General features: G+C 40.1%; 1 protein-coding gene across 2 annotated transcripts in view; it reads left to right on the top strand.

Annotated features, from left to right (window-relative positions):
• Positions 1 to 21,947, top strand: part of DPP10 (dipeptidyl peptidase like 10) — a 480,192-nt gene that overhangs the window by 229,523 nt on the left and 228,722 nt on the right. For both annotated transcript variants that reach the window (XM_090045899.1, XM_090045898.1), the window contains exons 4-5: positions 2,148 to 2,242; positions 15,745 to 15,819. In XM_090045899.1, coding sequence (XP_089902025.1) covers positions 2,148 to 2,242; positions 15,745 to 15,819 — 170 coding nt within the window. The remainder of the gene's footprint in view (positions 1 to 2,147; positions 2,243 to 15,744; positions 15,820 to 21,947) is intronic.

Genomic DNA, 21,947 nt, shown 5'->3' on the forward strand with positions numbered 1-21,947 from the left:
TGCAGACAGAGACTTATATGCTGTTTCTAGGTCCCTCCCCCAGAGCACAGTGATTGGAAGGGGACTCGGGGAAAGATCACACTCACTTGCTAGCTACAGATGTCAGTCTTTCCCTACCTGCTCCCCTCCCTTGTCTCAGTTTCTGTTCCCCTGAAAGACTGCCTTCCAAATCTCTGAATCTTTTCTGAATCGATTTGGAGGGTTTTTTGTGTCTCCTCATTCAAATCAGATTTGATGATTCTGACTCTGAATCGTGCTGAATCTTCTCTGAACCAAATTGGCGACTGAAGCTTTGCATACCCCTAGTATACACCCTAAATGTTAAGCAGCAGCTCTTAGAGATGTTAAGATGGTTAAACCATAACCCTTATGCTTTATAGTTTCTGAGTTGCAGGCAGATCCATAACCCTTGCTGCCAGATGGAGGCAAGGGTGAAGGGGCTCCTTACAGGTCACTGCAGGAGCTGATGGAGGGCATAACACCTGCCCTTATCAGAACTGGCTGCTGCTTTCAGCGAACCCTTTCACCCTCACTGCATAACCAGGGCTGTTTCTTAGTACCCTGTGGAACAGGAGGCAGCTCTGTTTGCCCCCGTGACTCATAGGGCTTGGGGCTGTTCTGGACAACTGCAAGAGCAGAGGGATTCCCAGTACTGCAGTGCCTCTTCCAGTGCTGGGTGGCCAGTGCACAAGATACCCACTGTTGGGAAACTGGTGCTAAACAACTCCATGTGTTGGCTTATTGAAGAATTCCTGGGCCACACAGCACTGGGTAGTGGTTTTATGACGCTGGGTAGCTTATCTACCTGGGGGAACCTGGGACCAGGCAGCCTCTGCCCCAGCAGCCACAGGGACAGAGCAGCCTGCATGTTGCCCTGACAGTTCCCTCTGGGTGGGCTATCAGGGATGCAGCTGCTTACTACATGCCTTGGGGGAAGTTGGCGGGGTGGGGGAAGGACCACCAGAGCACTCTGGGACTGGAGTGGGTTAGAGACTTGGCTGGACATTAACTTTCTCCTTCCACAGCAAAGCACTCACAGTTTGAATCAACAGCTTTGTTATGGATCTGCCATTTTTTGGTAGTGAAACAGACACATTTTTCTTGGTACAAATCCTTTTAACACTTGGTATATTACCATGTATCCCTCGACAAATGTAACATCTGGAGGGGGCCATAGTAACTTACAAGACAAGTAGCAGGAGAGAGATTTATTCCTGTTTCAAATTGAACTTGCATTGTTTTTAAGTAGGTTGCACATCCTCATAGTTGAATAGATTACATTGTACTTCCATTTAATCCTTTTTTAGTTAATATAATGAAATCCATCCAGCCATGTGCTCCTGACAGCGATATAGCGCAACAGTATCATAACTCAGTAGCAGAAGTTATGGAACTGAGGGAAGTCTCTCAGTATTATTAATTAATCAAGTAAGGAAAGCCTAAAGATAGGACTAAAGGCTATTGGTCATCAGACTTTTTTAAAGGCATGGGACAGAAATTGAACTAAAGTGCTTGTATGAGAACGTGCAATGAAATAGATGCCCAGCTTTTGGCCAGAAACCCTTGCTGATGTAATAGCCTTCCTTCACAAGGGTCATCCATGTATTTAATGGTTCTATTTGTAATACAGACAAGTTCACTTGAGGAGTAAGACTTATCAGACTTGAGAACTCGAGGGTAATCAGACTTACTTAATTTGTAGGAAAAGTGCTATTAAACTCACTGACCTTAACAGCAGTGATTCCATTGAAGTGAATGGAAGCTTTTTTTTTCTGAGTGAATTGATGAAATATGGTACACAAACTGCACAAGCAGTTGTGAATTGCAAGGATTTTTGTGGTGGTGCCTTTTATTGCACTAGCTGCATGATTGGGATAGATTTAGACCAGTTTTCAGATAACACAGTGCCCTTTCTCTGCTACAACATCACCTCAATACTACAAACAATGGTGTCTTTTTAATAATCTCAAGAAAAGTCAATATAATTGGACTTTAAAAATGATGCTCTCGCTATAGCCTGTCTGAACATATTTGAATGTAGTAGTAGGTCTTCTAAGAGTCTTGTTTTTAATATGCCCATTTTCTCTGCAAATGTTATATTCAGTACTCAATGTATTTGCTAATTGTTAATACCTTTGTTGTTGCAGATTCAGAAGTGGTGTATAAAAATAGGAATGGACATGTTGTTAAACTGAATGTAGAAACAAATACAACCACATTATTATTGGAAAATTCAACTTTTGTAAGTAATACTTATTTATTTTAATAATTTAAACTATGTCACTTTTCAGTGGAATTCAATTAATTGATTGGGGTACTTTTGGTATTTTTTTTTTTTTCTGTAGCAGGATTACAATGAGTATAGTGCTTAAGTAGGATATAGACCCTGTCTGTCTAGAATGGATGCCATTAGAAATGGAAAATATTATCTAATAATGCAAGAGCTTCTCCTCCAGTATATTCTCATGGTTTCTGCCCTACATTTAGATAAATCAAAAAAGCATTACCATGGCAGTAATCTACACTCTGGTAGTGTTCAAACTCCTGAAGTTTGTCTTCTTCTGTGCTCCCTTCAGTGAATATAAGGGATGTGTATAATAAGATAATCATATGACAGAGGAAATAGTATTAAAAGTTGATGGCATTGGCCTCTTTGAGGGTCACAATTTTAAAAGAACAAGAATTCAGAACAGCAGATTTTGAAAAAATAGCTATCCAGTAGAAACATTTTGTGGGAGGGGGAATGGTGAGTCTCCTCCCCCAAATTAAATTACTGCAGAATTCAAGCAGTTCTACTATTAAAGTCAAGAAAGAAACAGGCATATTTACCATTTCTACTAATCCCTTTCTACTCTTCTGTTCTTCTTGACTAGTCATGGACTGTTCTTCTTGAACTCCTGTAAAATGCTTTGTGCATCTTCTGGTGCTACCTAAATAATAAGTATTATTAGGAAACTTTCTTTATATTTAGTCATGTTTTTTCCTTTATTCCCTTTTATATCATTACACACAGTGTTACTACTTGTAACCTCCCCCTTATCTTCACTTAGTCAAGTGGTAGGCTCCATGGATCATGCTTCTCAGTCTTTCCTCATAAATATGCCTTACAGCCCTTTATTGCTTATGCAAATAATATGAATTCACTTCAGTTTCCTAACCTCTTTTGGGTGCCCAAAACTGAAATTGAGATTCACTTTCAAAAGAGGTATTTACCAAAGGATTACGTCTTTCCTCATCTGTGACATGAAGCCTTTGCTGACTCAGCCCAAAGAAAACGTGTCCTATTTGCCAGCTTTCCTTCTTCCTCTCCTCATGGGCATTGGAGTCCACACATCCTCTTTTTTCCAGCAGTTTGAACTAAGGAGAGCAGGAGCTCGTGCAAATGAACAAAGCCATAGGAGTGCAGGTGCCCTGACTCCGTGCAGAGATGGGGTGTGCATTTGCTGCACATATGGGTATGGTAGCCCTCTGAGCCATAGGGAAAGGAGAGGAAATTGTGCCTCAGGGTGTCTTTGAGGTATAATATCTCCTAGGTCTCTTACTGAGATGATTTGGTTTACCTATTGCATGCTCACAGCTCAGCCCCAAGCCCTAAGAAGGGTTGGAAGCATTAATTATAAATGTATTTTTCTACTTGCTTCCTTTCTACAAGGCAAAACGTCAAATATTACAAAGAGCAATTGTCATCCCTATTTCTCGGAGCCTCTCTCTGCCAAGCACGGGATTAACTGTGTCAGACCCATGTATTATCTCCAAGAGCATAACTTGAGTACAGATCTCTATTGGACCTTCTGGCTTGGCTTCTAGACCTTGATGACAAGACTTAAGTTGCCTTCTAGATAATGCCATGCACTTTTGGCTGCTGACACTTGGCTTATGTGATATTAGGGGTAAGGCTGGTATAGGAAGCTATTCAGACCTTAGGCTAGGCTACTGATGCCAGGTAAAAATGACTTGATGTGGACAGCCAGCTGCAGACGTCAAATGCCACCTTTGTTCATAAAGATGCCGTTCTGCGGGTTTACATTACAGCAAGCTAATCCAACCTTAGATCAGACTGACTGACAGAGTTCATGACACAAGACATGCGCTCCTAATTACGAGCTCGCTACTGATCAAATATGCATAATACCCAACTTGATGTCTAACCAATTATATGTAGAATAAAAGCAACAAATAAAGACATGACATGGGGGGTGTTGAGCATCTCCTTTGTGTACAGTGTGCAGACATAGTCGGAAGAAAAGACAGCAAAAGATAAATGAGGTAGATACTACCCACAGCTATTCACAAACCAGTGGAATGAAAAAGCTGAATGTGGAGCCGGATGATTGTTGGCACATGCTTGGCAGGTGTATCAAAGGGGAATTTTGATGCACCTGATTTTCTTTCTTTGATGAAAATGTGGCTAGCAATCCTAACAAGAGGTTATGACACAGCAGAGGCAGACTGCAGAGCTGAAGCCAAGAGCTCTCTTGTTCTGCTAAATATCACTTCTCTCAAACGAACAGTGCTAAATGTACTCAGCCTAAGCTAGCTGTTTGGATCATTAATCAGACTTCCCCCCCTCAACATCACATCTGCTTAATCACTAGTGCATAATTAGAAATGGTTCCGTTTTAATGACTCTACAGAGCTGTCTCGTATTCATCAAAACCGTGCGCACCACAACACAGACTATGACAGAGAGCTTCCACTCTCTGTCCCATCAAAGGGTTTCAGCCGCGAGAATGAGGCATCAGTCTGCCTTTCATGCTCGTTTCCTAACTCCCTCGCTCTGGCTTAAAACCACTATAGGTGGTTTTAAGCAAGACTGTAGGTTTGTCTTACTGCTGTTGATAGTTTCCTATTAGAAATCAGATATCCATAATAAACGTGCCCTGACAAGTAGATAGAGACTGTGTTTGGGCAGTCCTCTCACTGGCTGTATTTGAACTAGCACCTGTGAAGGGAATTTCTTCCTACCTGATTGCTGATCCCCTTAAACAGTCCTCAAGTAGGCAGCTCAGTAGTTGTTGCTGTACTTGAGGGAGACAGCCATTTTGTGCAGAGTACATTTCTTTTTATAGTATTTAGTGTCACTTTCTGTCAAAAATGCAAAAAGCAAAAGTCTACCAAAGAGCCTTTGAAAGGACACCCACTGTGCTCCCTACCCTTTGTATCTGCCAGCAAAACGCAACACAAAAGGAAGGCTCCGAGTTTATTAAAAACTTCTAAGTTCTGTTTGCTGCTGAAAATTTTCTGCAACAAATGCTGCCACTTTTTTTTTTTTTTTATTAAAAAGTGATGACGTTTTTCTTTAAAGGTAACCATTTCTTCTCCACATAGAAGTGCTTTTTAAAAGTCTTTATTAAAATATGGATTTATTCAAAGACTGTTGAAATCACAGCACTTCAGCATAATTAAGTCATTTGTCCTCTTCCAATTGAAACCTTTTATATAATCATTCTATTAGTAAAACAATCTAATGGGCAACATAATATATTAGGAGCAGAAAAAATTACTAAAGGATTTAAAGTGCCCTAGTAGCCCACTACAGGCAATGAAAAACATTTCAATGTTTTTATTTTTACTTGTCCGATTATATGCGGGGTATCAGTGAACAGTGTGCTGCATCTAGCAGGTCAATAAATGCTTAATTTTCTCATTTGTCCAGTGGTACGCATTCCAGTTGGATACTGGGCAAATATTGAATGACGGCAAAAAAGGGCACAATAGACATGAATCTCAACATGGTACCTTGATGTGTGTGATTCTGAATTTGTATGTAATGGTTATACATACTCTGTCACCTGTCTAAGGTGCCTATTACTGTGAAGTGTAAGGATCATGCTTTCTAGGTGTTCAGCATCCAGCAAACCTTTATTCGTATAACTCATTGCAATTCCAAGATGAATTTAGATTGAGAAAATATAATTAGTCTAGCAACTTTTTCTTTCGGTTCTTTCTTTTTTATGCTTTTTTTGTTTGTTAGATTTTAAACATACAAACATATGGTAAATAAATTAATTACCAGTTCAGAATCCATAGGAGCAATTTCAGAACTGGCGGTGTGAACAAGTAGGAAAAGGTGTGAAGGACAATAATTGTCTCAGCTCATGGAACATATGTACGACCCTCTGCTTCCCCCTTCCCACGATCCTACCAGTGGAGCTCCTGTACTATAATCCTATGACCCCAGCTGACTTCCTGCCCTTTGGGCAGGGGGCTGGACTCGATGATCTCCCGAGGTCCCTTCCAGCCCTAATGTCTATGAAATCTAGATGTATAAAGTACAATCCCAAAAGGAAACAGATGCAAAGATTTGTGGTGGGGGGGGGGTGGGAACCCACTCATTTTCCAACTCGCCTGAACTGCATTTCCTCCCCTGCTTCAAAAAATCCTCCCAAAATTGTGGTTGCAAAAATAACCAATTTAATAACTGCTTAAAATGCGAAATTTTCCTGCTGCTGAGACAAGAGTGTTGAAAAATGCATCATTCCTTCCTGAAGGAATTCTTTGAAGCTTAGATTATTTATTCTATATTTCTATTATTAACCAAACTTTATGCAGCTTCTCACTGTGCATACTTATTTACCCCAAATTTTAAAACTGGCTTCTAGATTGAGCTCAGATTTTTTAACAGGCTTTCCTAGTTTTATATTTCATGTTCTGCAATTCACCCTTAGTGTCCAACAGCCTCCTTCCCATCTTCCCACCAGATTTCTCTTCCTTTCCAAAAAAGCTTTATTTCAGGCATAAGAGAGCCTCCATTCTGGGACTCAGCCAGCTAATCTATTTAAATTGCACATGTTTCCAGGGGCTTCCGGATTCGATATACCCCAGAGTGTGTTGTGCTGCTTGTATTATCATTACTGTGGGCCATCTTTCACACGTGGGCTGATAGAGAGGGATTACTTTTTGCTGCCTGCTAATTAGGAGGATGGCTTCAGAAGGGTGAGCAGAGCAGAAAAAGTTTTGGCTCATGAATCATGATTAGGCTCTGTGGCAGCCCAGCTGTGAAAGCCCGGCGGAGGCCCTGCAGCCAAAAGAAGAGAATTAGAATTTTAGTCTGAACAGATCTTTTGGCACTCAATATTTTGTGATATTTCACATACCATTGTTCATAATAAGACCTTTGTGTGTGTGTGTGTGTGTGTGTCTCTTCACCTCCCCACACCCTTCCTCCGTTGCTGGGAATGAACATAGCATCTTAATGCAGTTATAGTATCTTAGCTTTAACTATAAGAGCAGTTTACTTGGTTATATTTTATTTAGGAGCCTTCTACATGCTATTAATAAAACAGTGAATAATGGTAGATACATTAGCCAGCATCATATAACCACATAAATATTAGTAATTGTTGTCATATTGGACATTTTAATGACAGTCACATGTTATAAATGCATTGTTATGAACACTGTAGTATTATCTTCTACCCCTCAAAATGTCAAATAACCCTTGCGGCCAAATCCTTTTTGTTACTGTTTATTGTTGTTGATCTATCAAACAGAAAACCTGAAGGTGAAAAGGACTCATAACTGCAATTGCTAGGCCTCCTTGGTAAAAGCTCTAGAGCAGGGGTTGGCAACCTATGGCCTATGAGCTAGATTCAGCCTGTGATGAGGTTGAATCTGGCCTGAGAGAGTCTGATGTAGCCTAGGGCAGGGGTTGGCAACCCCCGGCATGCATGCCTGATCATGACACATGAAGGCCTTGGGGCAGACAAAGGGGAAGGGTCTGGGGCTGCGCTGCCACAACAAGGATCAGGCCCCTTGCAGCTGCCCCGCCATCTGCCCAGAGGTGTATGTGCACATGTCACCAGCAGTGAGCCAAGCTAGGGCTCTAAAGATCTCGGTGCAGCTGCTTGCAGCCTCCCTGTCACCTCCTGTAAGCAGCCCAGGCTCCATAGTGGATGACTGGGGCCTGCCCATAGCCCAGGCCAGCTATGGCAGGCACCTGGGAGGCTGCAAGCTACTTCTGTGAGGGCTGGGGCTCCTCAGACCAGCTCATTGCTGGCAGCAGGTACACATGCATCTCTGGGGAGATCGTGAGGAAGAGGCCACAGCTGCACTACCAGAATAAGGATCAGGCTCCTTGGAGCACCCATCCCCTCTGCCCTAGCACACCAACCCCATACAAGTCAAGGTTGGGGTATTTTGGCACTCTGGCCAAAAAAGTTGCCAACCCCTGGCCTAGAGGATCAGCCAGAACACAGCTGCTCTGAGCCACCCTTCTCTGCTGTAACACCCTCCTTCATAGCTCTCCATGCTTGTCTGCCCTGCCTGTGCTTACCCTCACTGTAGAGGTGCAGGTATATTTGGAGAAGGGAAGTGCAAGCAACTTGGAGGGAGGATCAAGGATGGATACATCAGCCTGTGGCAGGGGCTATGTAAAAGTTTGCCCATCTCTGTTATGGGAGATCGACAGCAGTTTTTCATTACCTGTCAGACTGGTCATCCGAATTTGCAATGTTGCAATGAACACAATAGATTTTCATGAGCGTATTTCATGTTTGCTAAAAGCTGGGGTGTCAAGAGAGGTGTTAAAGCAAACAGGGGCAAGGACTGAACTGCCCTAAATGTTTCTGAAAAAAAATCCCTATTTATATAGACTGTTATAGTTGGCGGATGGTACCTTTGGCAAAGCAAGACTTTTGTCGAAAAGACCCATTTTCAGTTGTAACTTTGTCAAACTTTAGCTCCTTCTTTTTTGCCTGCTTTGGAGTCTTTACCTGCACCTGAATCTATTTTAATGTTGCAGCAAAAGTGATTCCAATATTCCTACAAAGTTTAAGATAAAAATGTACATAAAAACAACAAACATTACAATTCTTTCAGTGAAAACCTCTAACACCTCCACACTTTGGAACAGGAGCCAAAATTTGGAAGAACAGTTGACTTAACCCCAGGGATATGTTTCCCCTTGTCCCTTTTTTTTTTTTTTTTTTTCTGCCAATGAGAAATTGCCCTAATTATAAATCTCTGAAAAATTCACAGTGTATTCATGATTAGTAGAGGCTTTTTAGAGTTTGGCAGGCAAGGGCAGGGATATTGTCTCTCCTGTGTTCTCAATATTTCCACTGAGGGCATGCAAGGAACAAGGAGGAAAAAGCCATAATATCATTACCTTAAGTACCGCCCATCACTTCTTTTTAAAGAACAGAAGGTGGTGGTGATTGTGGCAGTAGTTCTGCTGCCATTTTTTACATCGTTGTTGTAGTTAGACTCATTCTGCTCCTTCAGCATAGGGGACAGCTAGGTTCGGATTCCTCCTTTGAGGTGCTCTAAACCGCATTCTTCTCTGGAGAGTATCCTAAACATCAGCCAACACGCCATACTGGGAGAGAGCACCTAAGTATCTTTAACTGGCAGTGCTATGCTGTTCAGAAAAAAATGCTGAATTTATTAGAAAAAGAGAACAAGAAGGAACCTGACTGGATAACCTAATGGTTGTGGTTGTCGTAGGAAAATGTTTGTAACTTATTCAATGTATGCCATCCTTTTTCTGTCTTGTAAAACAAAGGAATGAGCCTTGCTCCCCTTTTTCAAAGAAAGGGACTAAGCATCTAACTTCAGATGAAGCATTCAGGACTATGAATTCCAAGTGGATGGACGTGCCTTTGTGCGACCTCTGAGAAAGATGACCGAGCCATGGCTAAGGGTTGGATTTACGATGCATGTTTGTGTTTCTAGCTTTAGGTGGCCTCCTCTTCAGATCAAACTCTTCAGGCAACTTTGCTTATGTTGGTTGTTTGAATCAATTTATGAGGAACCAAAGTCATCCCACCTGCTGTATAGGCCTCTATCAGAGGGATCTGGATATCTCTCTGCACTCAATACTGCACAACCTGAATCCCTTTTTGGATCTAGAGCTTTTAAGTCCCTAGTTAGTGCCATAACTACTTCCTGTGAACAGACTCGGTCTCTTCTCATTTATTTTCCTTATGTACTACTGTTCTGCTTTTATATCTAGGTCCCAGTCTGCAAACTGTTCTGGGGTCTAATCTTCCAAATGGACTCTAGTTCTATGCTCAGTTCAGTTTCGCATTGGTACAAAGCTCTTAAGTTACCCAAGATTTTCAACAGTGGGAGAGAGAATTAGGCAGCTCAGTCAGATCAATGAGAATCATCACTTGTTGACCTTTAGCTACCGTATTCCATGAACACAATGAAAATGCAGATTGCTATATATAATTTAAGTTCGTGTTAAGTATGATTACTGCCAGATTTAAAGGGACATTCAGCAATGGACGTACTTTAAGAATGTGCGAAAAAATAGTATAAAGAACTATGTATGTGTGACGTGAGTATTAACAACAGCTGAAGTACAGGGAAATGTGAAGGAGATAAATACCGATTAAAAAGAGACCGGTACAAGGGAATGTAAATAGGCCAGCATGAAAGGAAAAAAAAGACTAAATAGCTTAAATGTTTACTAATTCCTCAAATGATGTGGTTGAACTGTTGTTGTTTGATCCACTCAAAACTACCCAGGAAAAGAGGAAAAATACACCAGGAAATATACTCTGGAGAATAATTATACACTAGCGTAAGGGTGGGGTAGATTACCTTATATGCAGTTTGCTTTTCTATGCTATATATTAAACAACTAGAAACAGGACACTAGTTTAAATGTAAGAGCAATTAAAATTCACTGGAGTCATGTGAAGAATACTGTATCGTGAGTATGACTATTGAGCAAAGATGAAAAGACTAGCCTGCACATCAGTAATGTCTCAAGACCAGCTTTCATGTAGAAAGCAGAAGGGAAAAGAGGAGGCTGGGATTGAGAAGCACATATTGACAATGAGGATCAGGTAAAGGCTAAGACTGAATCAATAGTTCCTCTCAGTTATCTGAGCATTCACCCTGGCCCCTGACACTTGGGATTGTTAACTGTAATGTTGACTTAATTATGCTGTCTCTAGCCTAAGCTATTCTTATGCATAACAACATCAACTGAATAACAACTGAATGCTTCTGCTAAGAATGAAACACTCATCAAATGCAAAGGAATAACCATCCCTATCAGTGCCAGAGTTTTGACCTGTAAACGAAGGCTGAAGACAGTTTTACTAATGAAAATTTCCAAATTTTCTTTATCCTGTTCAATTCATGGTAGCTTTGTTCATTTCTATCTCTCTTTATCCTGTTTAGAGATCTTGCTGTAGCGCTTTCTGCCAGGGTATTCAAATAGTTTTTGCAAACCTGCCTTCCACTAGACAAACCCAATGTCATAGCAGGAAGGTGAGAATAGAAAAGTACATGGCAAAGGGTAGCTTAAGTGTGCTATATCGTTCTGTTTCCATATTGTTATCCCCCTTGTGATCTATGGTAGCGGACATACTAGTGGTCATGGTTGTCAAGTGTGTTATTGGGAATAAAGAGGAGGTGTCTGCTTGTCCATGGAGCCTCACAGCATCATGTGTCACTGTCAGACAAAGAATTAAAATCCATCTCACATGAGGCATTTGTTTCAAAAGAGCCTAGACATACAATCTGCTGTTCATTTTATACAGTTAGGCCCAATTATGCGGTCAGTAGGGGTACTGCCTGAGCAAGAAATGCAAAAATCAAACCTGATTGTTTTGCTTTTATAATTCAGAAAAATAAAGCTCTGTTAAATTTAGCCATGTATGTGAAGCTGTTGAGTGATTTGTGAATTTAGAAGGAAAAGAAAAGATATGAAATTGTAGGTATATTTTATTTTCATGGAAATTTATGCAGCAGTATGAAACAAATCTTTCATGAGTAGCGGGTATTTACTACAGGAATGAGAACCCTGAAGAAAGGACAAGAGCTTCTGATACAGGCAGAGACGGGAAGTATAGAGTATGTGCACAAATGGTGTGGGTGTAATAAAAATGTTTTAGATTTTTTTAAAAACATTTTTTCACGTTTTTTTCACGTTAAAAACACTCTCCACCTACCCCTCCCCCCCCACATACACACACACTTGCGCACACAGTTGGAACATTTGTTCATCAGACAGAGAGCAAACCATACCTAAGGTCAGGAGTTGAAGCCCGTCTACCTTGGTTGGGTGCTAGTAGGGAGGCAGATTGTCTACATCTATACGGCCTTTACATCTTTTCTGAGCTTCATAGTTGAAAACCTATTTTTAGCATCATATGGAGACAGGAAGGATCTCCCAGAGACTTCAGTGGCACTGAGTCATGCCCGTGGGATTAGTCTGAAATTCTATCCTAAGCCTGATCTCCACTGGAAGAACCATCTGAGGTCCCTTCTACATTACAGGTATTGCACAATAAACTGCTTAACTATGCAACTACCTGGAAATGAGCTACACATGCAAACTAGCTATCCCATAATAAGACCCTCCAACCAGCTATAAAGTTAGACCTTGGAAATGTACACCAACTTTAGAGCAGGTTGCTATCAAGTTTTAATTTGCGCGTGTTGCAGGGTCTCCCCTGCTCCTGGGAGCTCCATCAGCTGACAGGGCTCCCAGCTGCAAGAGGGCACTATGCCGAGTGAAAAACCCCCAAGCCTTAGGGATCATGGCAGGGTCTGGGGGGTTCATTCACTCCTGAGCTTTGGGGATTGCAGCTGTCATGATCCCAAGGGTTTAGGGGTGTAGGAAATCCACAGGGCTGGAGGATTGCAGCAATGGTGATCCCCCTGCCACAGGGGTTTCCTGAACCCCTGGGATGGGAGGACCACCCATGTGGTGATCCTTCAGCCCCAGGAGTTTCCCCACATCCCTGGGGTGGGGGGGTAGCTGCAGCAGAGATCCTTCAGCTGCAGGGGTACAGCCCCATGGCACCCCTGCAGGTAGGAGCTCTTCAACTGGTGTGTATGACACTCTCAGCCACAGGAACTTGCTTCTCGCGGGTGCAGGGCAAGCCTGGGATTGGGCTCCCCCTGCACTGGCAATAAGGTGCAATGGGATCTAATGTGTGATCGCACAATCGTGCCTCCATGGCTCCTGCCATGCACATGCGCTATGTGCATGTGCCACAATTCTGTGACTTGCACATTAGATCCCATCGCACCTTTACCTGCCCCTGATATCCTCTCCTACATCGGGTAGTCCGACAGGCAGTTCAATAGAGAGGGACCTTGAAAAAACACTGAAATGCCAGCCTTCCTTTACTTCATTGGGCTTATAGGCCAGGTGCAGACATTACACTTTTACCAATATTAGTGATTGGAAACTAGTCTATAACCATAACAGATCAGAAGTTTGGCGCACACAGATGAGCTTAAAAATGGCAGACCCCGACTAAGATTTCCCCGCACCTCCAAAAACAGGAATGTGTGTTCTGTTCACCCATCTAAACTACACCGCTTTCAGAAACCTGTGCAACTTAGATTGATTCTGCCTCAGGCTTTTTGAATGTCTGTACCTAGCCATAAAGTCTAAGCCTCATGTATTTTTTCCTGTTAGGCTTGGGAGAAGTGTAGATAGTTTGGGTTATTTTTCCCCCTTGAAAAACGGTTTTCTGTTGATAAAACTGAAAATTAACAGTGGCCTACATTTCTGAATTTGCGGCCAAATATATGCTTTAACCTGCCAAAAATTAAGGCTGAGATTTTCAGAAGCACCTAGAGGATGTATGCGCACCAAAGTCCCATTAAAATTATATTAGAACTAGGCACTTATCTTCCTTGAAGCTTATTAGTAAATCCACCTTATATGAAGACATTGATTGTATTTTGATTTTTTTTTTAAATGTCAGTCTGCATAATAAAGCTTGGCAGCGTGTGTATAGCTTCTGCTATCCTAATATGTATTTTTCTGCTTCTAAGTGGAACCTTAACAAATGGAATACTTTTGCCCTTCTCTTAGCAAAAATAATCCTATTATAGCAGAAACAGGGAAAACAATCTGCCAAAATCATTACCTCTAATCAGGAGCTTATGACTCACTGGCACTTCATTGACAGTTTATGTATGAGACTCTTGGAACCATGCAAAAATTTTCAGGTGAGTGCAAGATGAGCAAGGACTTCTCCAACGCGATTTGCACCATATTGAATCCCTAGATGTACTGGGTAATCCTTTAATGGGAAATACTAGACCAGTTCTTAGCGGTGTTGCCTAAAAATGCCAATAGTGTGCAGCTGAGCCACCCAGGTGTTTGCTCTGAGTGCATCATTAGTGTTGTGGTGGCATAATCAGTGACTGAAGAATCTTGCTAAATACAGGAAGTTGTAAGCACTTCACTCCCCTGAAAATGAAGTTGGAAAACTTCCCAGGTTATATATTGCAGATGACTGAACTCGTGTGGCAATAATTAACAAATTGCCCGAATGCAAAAGAACTCTACATCTAAAAATGTTTGTAGTGTTTTGTCAAATAAAGGGAACAACATATACACAACTGATCTCTGTTGAATGCCAAGCATCTCATACCTGGTAGCTTGTGGGACAGCTATCTCTTTTGGATTACTTGCTGTTCAAGGAGGACAATTCTTATAACACGATCCTTTTTCTTTATTTTTTCCTCTGATGGCTATTCCCCCTCACCTCCTCCCACCCCCCCAACCTGTGGAAGTGTCAGACTCGATATTAAAATAATGCATCACTTGCTATGAGAGTTTTGTTTGAAAAACCCAAGTTTTCCCAGTGATTTCTTTTTCTAACTTGGTTTCTGTGTGCTCATTGTTTTTCTTGAGATTCAAATATGCAATTTCCAAGTAATTTAGAGGGAGAGAGGCTTGCTTGGTGAGGACATACATCATTAGCTAACCCAAATGTGTTTTTAATAAGGCTTCAGTTAAGGTTTCATGTTAAACCACTTCATTGGTGTCACCTGGGATAGTAGGGTGTAATATAATATGAATAGGTCTTTTGTAAGCACAGTATCCATGAAAAAACATTTCAGCTGTTGTGTTATACCTAACTCTGGAGAACTATTTTTCCCCACGTTGTACCTTTGCAGATCTACTTGTCTGATAAGCTTTCACATCCGGCTGCTTCATTTCTTTCCATCTTACCTACATCTTCACTACCTTGCTCTTGACCCCATCCATCTGTAGCTAGAAAACATCTCCAAATTCACATAAAATAATTTCCTTTAGTGCCCCTGTTTCTTCAGGCACACTCTGAACCTCCTCCTACATAAGATGCATTAAATTCTTTCTGACATCAGCATTACCTCTTGATTAAATTACAGCCTTGAATTCAATTGGGTGTCATGTAGTCTTTGGTAGATATAAAACAATATTAGTTTTATAAAGCTGCCTTCTGTTTCACTTTACTTTCCACTGAGTGTTTTACTTCTCATAAAAGAAAGACATTTCCTTTAGCGCAAGTTGTTCTGCAAAATGTTTATGCTCATGAAGTTAAAAGAAAAGCAACTTGACACGTAATGCTCTATTACTGCAGCATGCATATCCATTTTTTTGCTGCACATTATCTTTAAGCTTAACCCAATGACAAGTCTCTTTCATAATTGGGCATGAAGTATATACCAATAGAAGCTTTGTTCCTCACCCTTTGTAAATGTACGGATTATAGTTGCCATCCTTCAAACACTTATTGCTGAACATAGTGGTTATCAGGACCAAGTGTTATTGGCTTTTTAATTTTCTGATAGTGTAAGAGCCAAATTCGCCCCTTGTTACTCACACCAATGGAATTACTAAACAGTAATCTGGCCCATTTTATGTGCAAATTATTCAGTTCTTTGTAATCAAAACTCATCTGTAGTTATTTAGGTCTGAAATGAATGTAAGAATTTTGGGGGAAAAAATGTTCTTCTGTGTGATAGACCAATTTTATTACTTGTTTTTAGGTAACATTCAAAGCATCAAGATATTCAGTTTCACCAGACTTAAAATACGTTCTTCTCGCATATGACATCAAGCAGGTAAGCAAACTATTTGTGCAGTCTCTTTAGTGAAGTCTCTTTAATCAACAGTTTACAGTATTTTATTGTTCTTTATCCTCTTAGTATAATTCGATACAAATTTGATTTATTTTTCATCCCAATACTGTAGTCCAAAATGACTGCAATAAGTGCATATACAGGGCTGGAGCTTTAGTGATTACAAAGCGTCACAGTTCCTTTGTAATGTTGTTGCACCTCTTACACCACTTGAGTAGCTGGTCCATAATTTGTTGCATTTAAAGGAAAAATGAATGCAGTCTTAATGATCGAAAACACAGTTACTTAATTCTCCCTGCAATCCAAAATAGATGCCCTTTGTCCATTCTATTGGATCAAAATCTGTACCCAGAACATAGAAGTTTATGGAATTGACTTCAGTAAAGCCAAAAACTGGTCCACTGAAAATTCTTAGATTTTCCCAAATATATTAATTGTTCCACTTGACATTTAGCTTCTAGAGATGGTGCAATACTGCTCTTTTTCCAACAAATTCTCAATCATTTAGGCTATTACCTGTTTTTTCTAAAAGTGTATATTCTGTGGCACAGGCAAATTAAAGAGGTGGTACGTGTATAGAATCCAGGAGTTTTCATAAAACATATTCTTGAAAATAGGTGAATTGCTGGTGTGTTAAGTTGGCAGTCAAACTATTCAATATCCTGTATTTTTAAGTTTTGGAAGAAGACAGTTTACAAATATTGCCTAGTTTAGCTTCATTTCAGAAATCATTCAGAGAGGTGAATACTGCTGTGTTTTGGTTGTTTTTTTGTGGGGGGCAACGGGGAGGTTATTACTTATTTTGGGTTGATGTACAGTAGTTTACCTCATGCCTCATGTTGATAACAGATTATGTGCTATCTGTGTTTAATGTGTGGATTTCCTGAGATGATAAAATATTCATTTCCAGGTTAGAATGTGATCCTGGCAGGTCCCTTATGCTGTCCTTTATTGATCTCTAAATCTGTAATCCTAATGATTATGTCTGCAACCAAGAAAATGTGCTGGAAGGTAATAAAACTTACTACAGAGGTGTGAAAAAGACCAAAAGTATTACTTTCTTATAGACTGTTTTATTCAGACCTTGATAAATAGCTCATGGAAGGCGTTGGGAGTATTTCTGTTGGTTCCAGTGGATCTGGATATAGCCCTTTATATCTTCTTTTTCTATTTTCACAAGGTGAAAAGGAAGTAGTTATTGCTGGATACAATAGGTAATATATTGTAGTTAGTAGTGTAGGAAGTTATACTTCAGATAAAAAGATTCAAGTGTGATTCCTGATAGAAATTTCTTAATTTTTTTTCATGTTTTTCTTCTCAACTTTCCCTTGTTGTGTACAGACCGTTGTGCAATCTGACACAAAAGTGTGTGATGACTTACTGAACTTCCATTTGTTATTAATGTGAGCTCCATGTATAAAAATTGAAAATAATAGGAATGGTGTCCTGTAATCTTGACTGTTCAATGGGATTACATCAAGTATGAATCCATTGAGATGGTAGAACACTCCAATCCTGAATTTAAAGCTTTATGGAAGGACTTTCTTCCTGCTTTAATTGCTTTGTGAAAAAGACAGGAAGATACAGGATACACCCAGAAGTATCTGGATGTCTGATAATGAAAACAAAATATGAGCAAAGTTTAGTATATATGCAGTTCTCTAAAGTTTTCCCACGCTTCCTAAAAACCTAGCTCTTGCTGCTGCTACCATTTACCAGACCTAGGAACTCACTTTCGGGAGGTTCAGTCATGGAAAGATGGTAACGTAACGGCTTAGGAGTCATGTTCCTTGTTTCCCAACTCCTTCCTCTGCTACCTTTTCCTAAGCAGAAATGAGGACAGCTTATGGAAAATCTGCATATGGGAATCAAGGGTATGTTTTTATCCCCACAAAATTAACCATAGTTTATTAGATTTAAAATATAGACTTGAAAATAGATTCCAAAAAGTACAAGGGAAATGACTCAATTAATAGAGGTTTCAAAATTTATTTCAGTGGGAGTCAAATCAAACAAGATTCTCCCTTTAATAGATGTCATTGAAATGTACGTGCATAGCATGCAGAAGTACTGCTTAGTTCTCATTGGTTTTCATACCGAAAGATGTTGATGTTAAATGTCCAGATTTCAATGAAGCTGAATACAGGGAACCACCAGTGATTTGTTTTAAATGTTTTGAGGCTAGGGCTAGGTACAGACAGTTAAAAAAAAAAAACAAAAACAAAAACCCGAGGTTGAGTCAGTTCAGTCTTTGCAAGTTAGTCTAAGCTGCACAGATTAAATTGAAACAGAAGTGAACAGACGCCTACCTTTGACTCAGCAAATGCAGCCATATGTCTGGAGTGTCAGACACTAAAGTACAGCTCTCCAGCTGTGTGTTGACTTCCTCTTCTTGCTGCCCCAAGGTCTCTGGGATTTGCAGCCCACAATTACAGCAGTAGGACTCTGTAGGGTTGCTCATCACTTCCTTTTCATGCCTGTAGACTGGGCTGGTGGACTGTGATTTAACTTGAACCAGGAAGGGTGCTGGGATAGAAGTTTCATAAAACATTTTGACCCAATTCAGTTGAGTCTGATATTTAACATTCAACCGGGTTTATCTTAAACCAGTTTCAGCCATTTTGAAATTGGTTTATGTGCACTAAGCTTCTGTTCTGTTATATGTTTAGACAAGTTTCTGATCACTAGTTTATGCGTAACTTCTGTTCCATGTCTAGATGCTCACTTGATGTAAATTGGCATAGTGCCCTTGACTATAGTGCCTAAGGCTATATAATTTATTTCCCCCTGTGCAATATGAATTATTAGGCTTATAATTGTATCACAACCTGTACATTTAGATTTAGGCTATTGACAAATATTTAGGTCACATGTATTTCTTAATGATGGTATTTGTTTACATACACGTTTGAATCTATATTTTTTTATAACATAATAATATAGCTGAAGGGGATGTATAAATCACTGGAGTTTAATGAAGAAGTGATTACAGTTCAGCTGAACAAACTGAAGGAAAGTAGAGACAAACATTTCTTCAAGACATTTGTCATAAAATTGTAATTAGAAACAAGGTTATTTTGATGTTTGGATTAAAAAAATAAATGTTGAGTTAAATATTTATTTTACTGTTGTCAGCATTTTCTTTAATCTATTTTATGCTTGGAATGGCAAACTTTAATTAAATTTGCAGTTGTTTCAGCACAATTAAGAATGTCCTTTATGCATAACGGGACATAAATCTGCATGAAAATAAGCAGGCTTTGAATACAAAAGTAATAATTGAATGAATCATTTAAATCATGCCTAATAGAAGGAACAAACCTATTATATGTGTGCTACAGCAGCTGTTTTAGTGTTGCTCTCTAAACTTCATGTGCTGCAAAATAACAGTATTTATATTATATAAGAAAATTGTCTTGTTAGAAGTATATAGTTGAATGTCTTGTTATTTCTGAAAACAGAAGAGTCTCCATCTTTATCATAGGACATCGTATAAAGTAAGGTGACTTTGGGTGAAATGGACATTTACAGTTATTTGACTTTATTTCTAACAATAATAGCTTGCATCTATGAAGGCATTAGATGTGGTTTCAGTGTGGTTTCTTCACTATGTATCTGTCCTGTTCTCTAAGGTTCTCATAACGTTTTCCAATTAGCTGTCCTGTTCTCCACAGCTTCTTGACTTTGCCAAAACTCATGTGGATCAGCTGAGTTTGTCTCAAACTTTCATTGCTGGTAATTTGACCACCGTTTTTGCAAAAAGTTCTCACTCTGCTGGGTAACAGATCAATAGATGAGAACCAATCTGAGGAATGAAAGTGTCCCCACACATGCTGGGGAACTATTGTCCTGAGCCTTCCATGGAGCTTTAGCACAGCAGCAGGGAAACCATTGTGTTTCTTGTACACAAAGTAAGAATGATAAATCTTTGGTTTGCTTTTTCCTTAACGACCGATCAATACCTCCAGTCACAGCCTGGAGCAGATGATATAATATTCTGAAAAGGTAGGGGTTTTGTTAGTGAGCCAGTAGAGAGTTTTAGCGAAGCAACTTTCTAAACTTTATTTTTAATAAGTAGCATGACTGAAATCTGCTATTGCAACTTCTTCTGACTCCACCACATGTTAATATTCACAACTGCTGAAAAATGAATATAAACCTGGCTATAAAATAATAAGACTATGCATGCTTTTTCCACCCTCCCTTTTGTAGTGTTTCTAAAAATGTCCATGCATATGCAAGCATACAATGAATATTAGTAAACTCAGGCATTTCCTCAGGCATGGTGTTGGTTCCCACTGTTCTATAGTGCAGGCTTATACCTTGAGGGTCTAATCTATAGTCCACTGAAATAATGCAAATCTTTCCAAATATTTCAGTAAGCTTTGGTCCAGACACTTTCTACTATGTCATCAGTACGCAGTTTTTGAAGTTCAAGAGCAAGAAAGTGAATTGGAGCACCTCTCTTTCTCATTTCCCCACCTATATATCATCTTACAGGGGGACGGCAGGCCCAGCAACATCTGGTAGATGTCTCTGAAGCAGATCAGTTGTGCCACAACATACTGTGGCACAGCTATCCACACTCCAAAGAGGATAGTAGGGCTTTGCAGAATGGCTGAATCGCCATGGGGCAGCTACCACATGGGTGCCAAAATGGGGGGAGGTGACGGGGACAATCCCCGGTGCCCCTCACTGCCCCGTGCTGCATGGGGGCCTGTTATGAGTCCTCAGAGGCCCTGATCACCACTGCTACAGCCAGTGAGTGTGGGGCTTTTTTTTTTTTTTTTTTAAGTGCCAGAAGGCTGGGACCAGGCGGAGGATGGGGCTAAGCAGGACAGCCATGGGGCTTCTCTGGCAGGTCTCCCCACCCAGTGAGTGGCAGGCACAGCCAGAGGAGCTGTGGGAGAACCTGCAGCTGCCCGGCTGTGCCTGCTTATCGCTAGCTGAACCAAAACTCCAAATCTCTCTGGATATTTGCTGAATTGATTCAGAACATTTGGATTCAATTCAGACTGTTTAATGGGTCTCTCAATTTGATTCAGATTCAGAGATTCAGCTGCCAAATCAGACTGAATCTCCTCTGAATTGTATCAGCGGCCGAAGCTTCACACAGTCTGTTTCCAACCTAAAGTCTTCTGGATTAGGAACATATGTAAAACTATGTGATAATTTTAAATGCTGTGTAAGTGATTTTTACCTGTTAGATAAATTCAAAATGGAGGATAATCTGAGACTCCAAATAGGGGGGATAGCTGGGACTTTCCTCTAAAAATGTATTCTTCATCAGTCTCATGAGAAAAGAGAAGATTTCAGAACAGTTTCTGAAAAGCTGCAGCTTAACGCACCAACCGAAGTAATGACTTGAATGCAGCAAAATATTTGAAGTAAAGAAATCACCAGAGATTGAAGTTGCTTATCTGCTGTGAAGAGATGCCAATCATACCTTCACTGCTATAATATCTGTTTTGAGAGAATAATAAGCAAGCTGACCACAATCTACAAGCAGATGAAGGCAAATTGATAGAAACGGCACAGGCATCAAGATTTTCCAGTTTCCTATGATAATTGCTGGAATGCAGTGCAAAGGATCTGCAAGAGTTTATTTGCAGATTAGAAGTATCCAAGAGGAAATAAATGCAACAACACTTTAAATTGCGGTTATCTATTATGCATTAGGGGATAATCTTCCGACCAATTACATGGCAGCTAAATGCTCAGTTTTGTCAGTGTTCTTATCATCTTGGTCAATAAAATTAATTATTGTTATTGTTCTAAAGAAATTGAAAGAGCAAAAAAATCAGCTTGGTAGCTATTGTTTTTTTCGATATAGAGATTATTCAAAGTTAAAATAAGCAATATAAAACATCAAAAGGATGCAGATGTTTCCAACAAAATTATGCAGACTGTGGTTGTAAAAGTCTGACTTTAAGAAGCATTATTTCCCTGAGGCACTTGCTGTAGATGATACTATGATAGCTAGCGAAGATGCAGTAAAAGTTGCTTGTAGCAGGAAGGAACACTACATTACTTTCTTTCATTAATATCTATCTACCGTACATTTCTGTAACATGAAGCAGAGACCTGAAATCAGTATCCCGGCATAAAAT

This window comes from Crocodylus siamensis, chromosome 4, assembly GCF_052110815.1.
Source record: "Crocodylus siamensis isolate JL-2025a chromosome 4, ASM5211081v1, whole genome shotgun sequence".
Taxonomy (NCBI): Eukaryota; Metazoa; Chordata; order Crocodylia; family Crocodylidae; genus Crocodylus; species Crocodylus siamensis.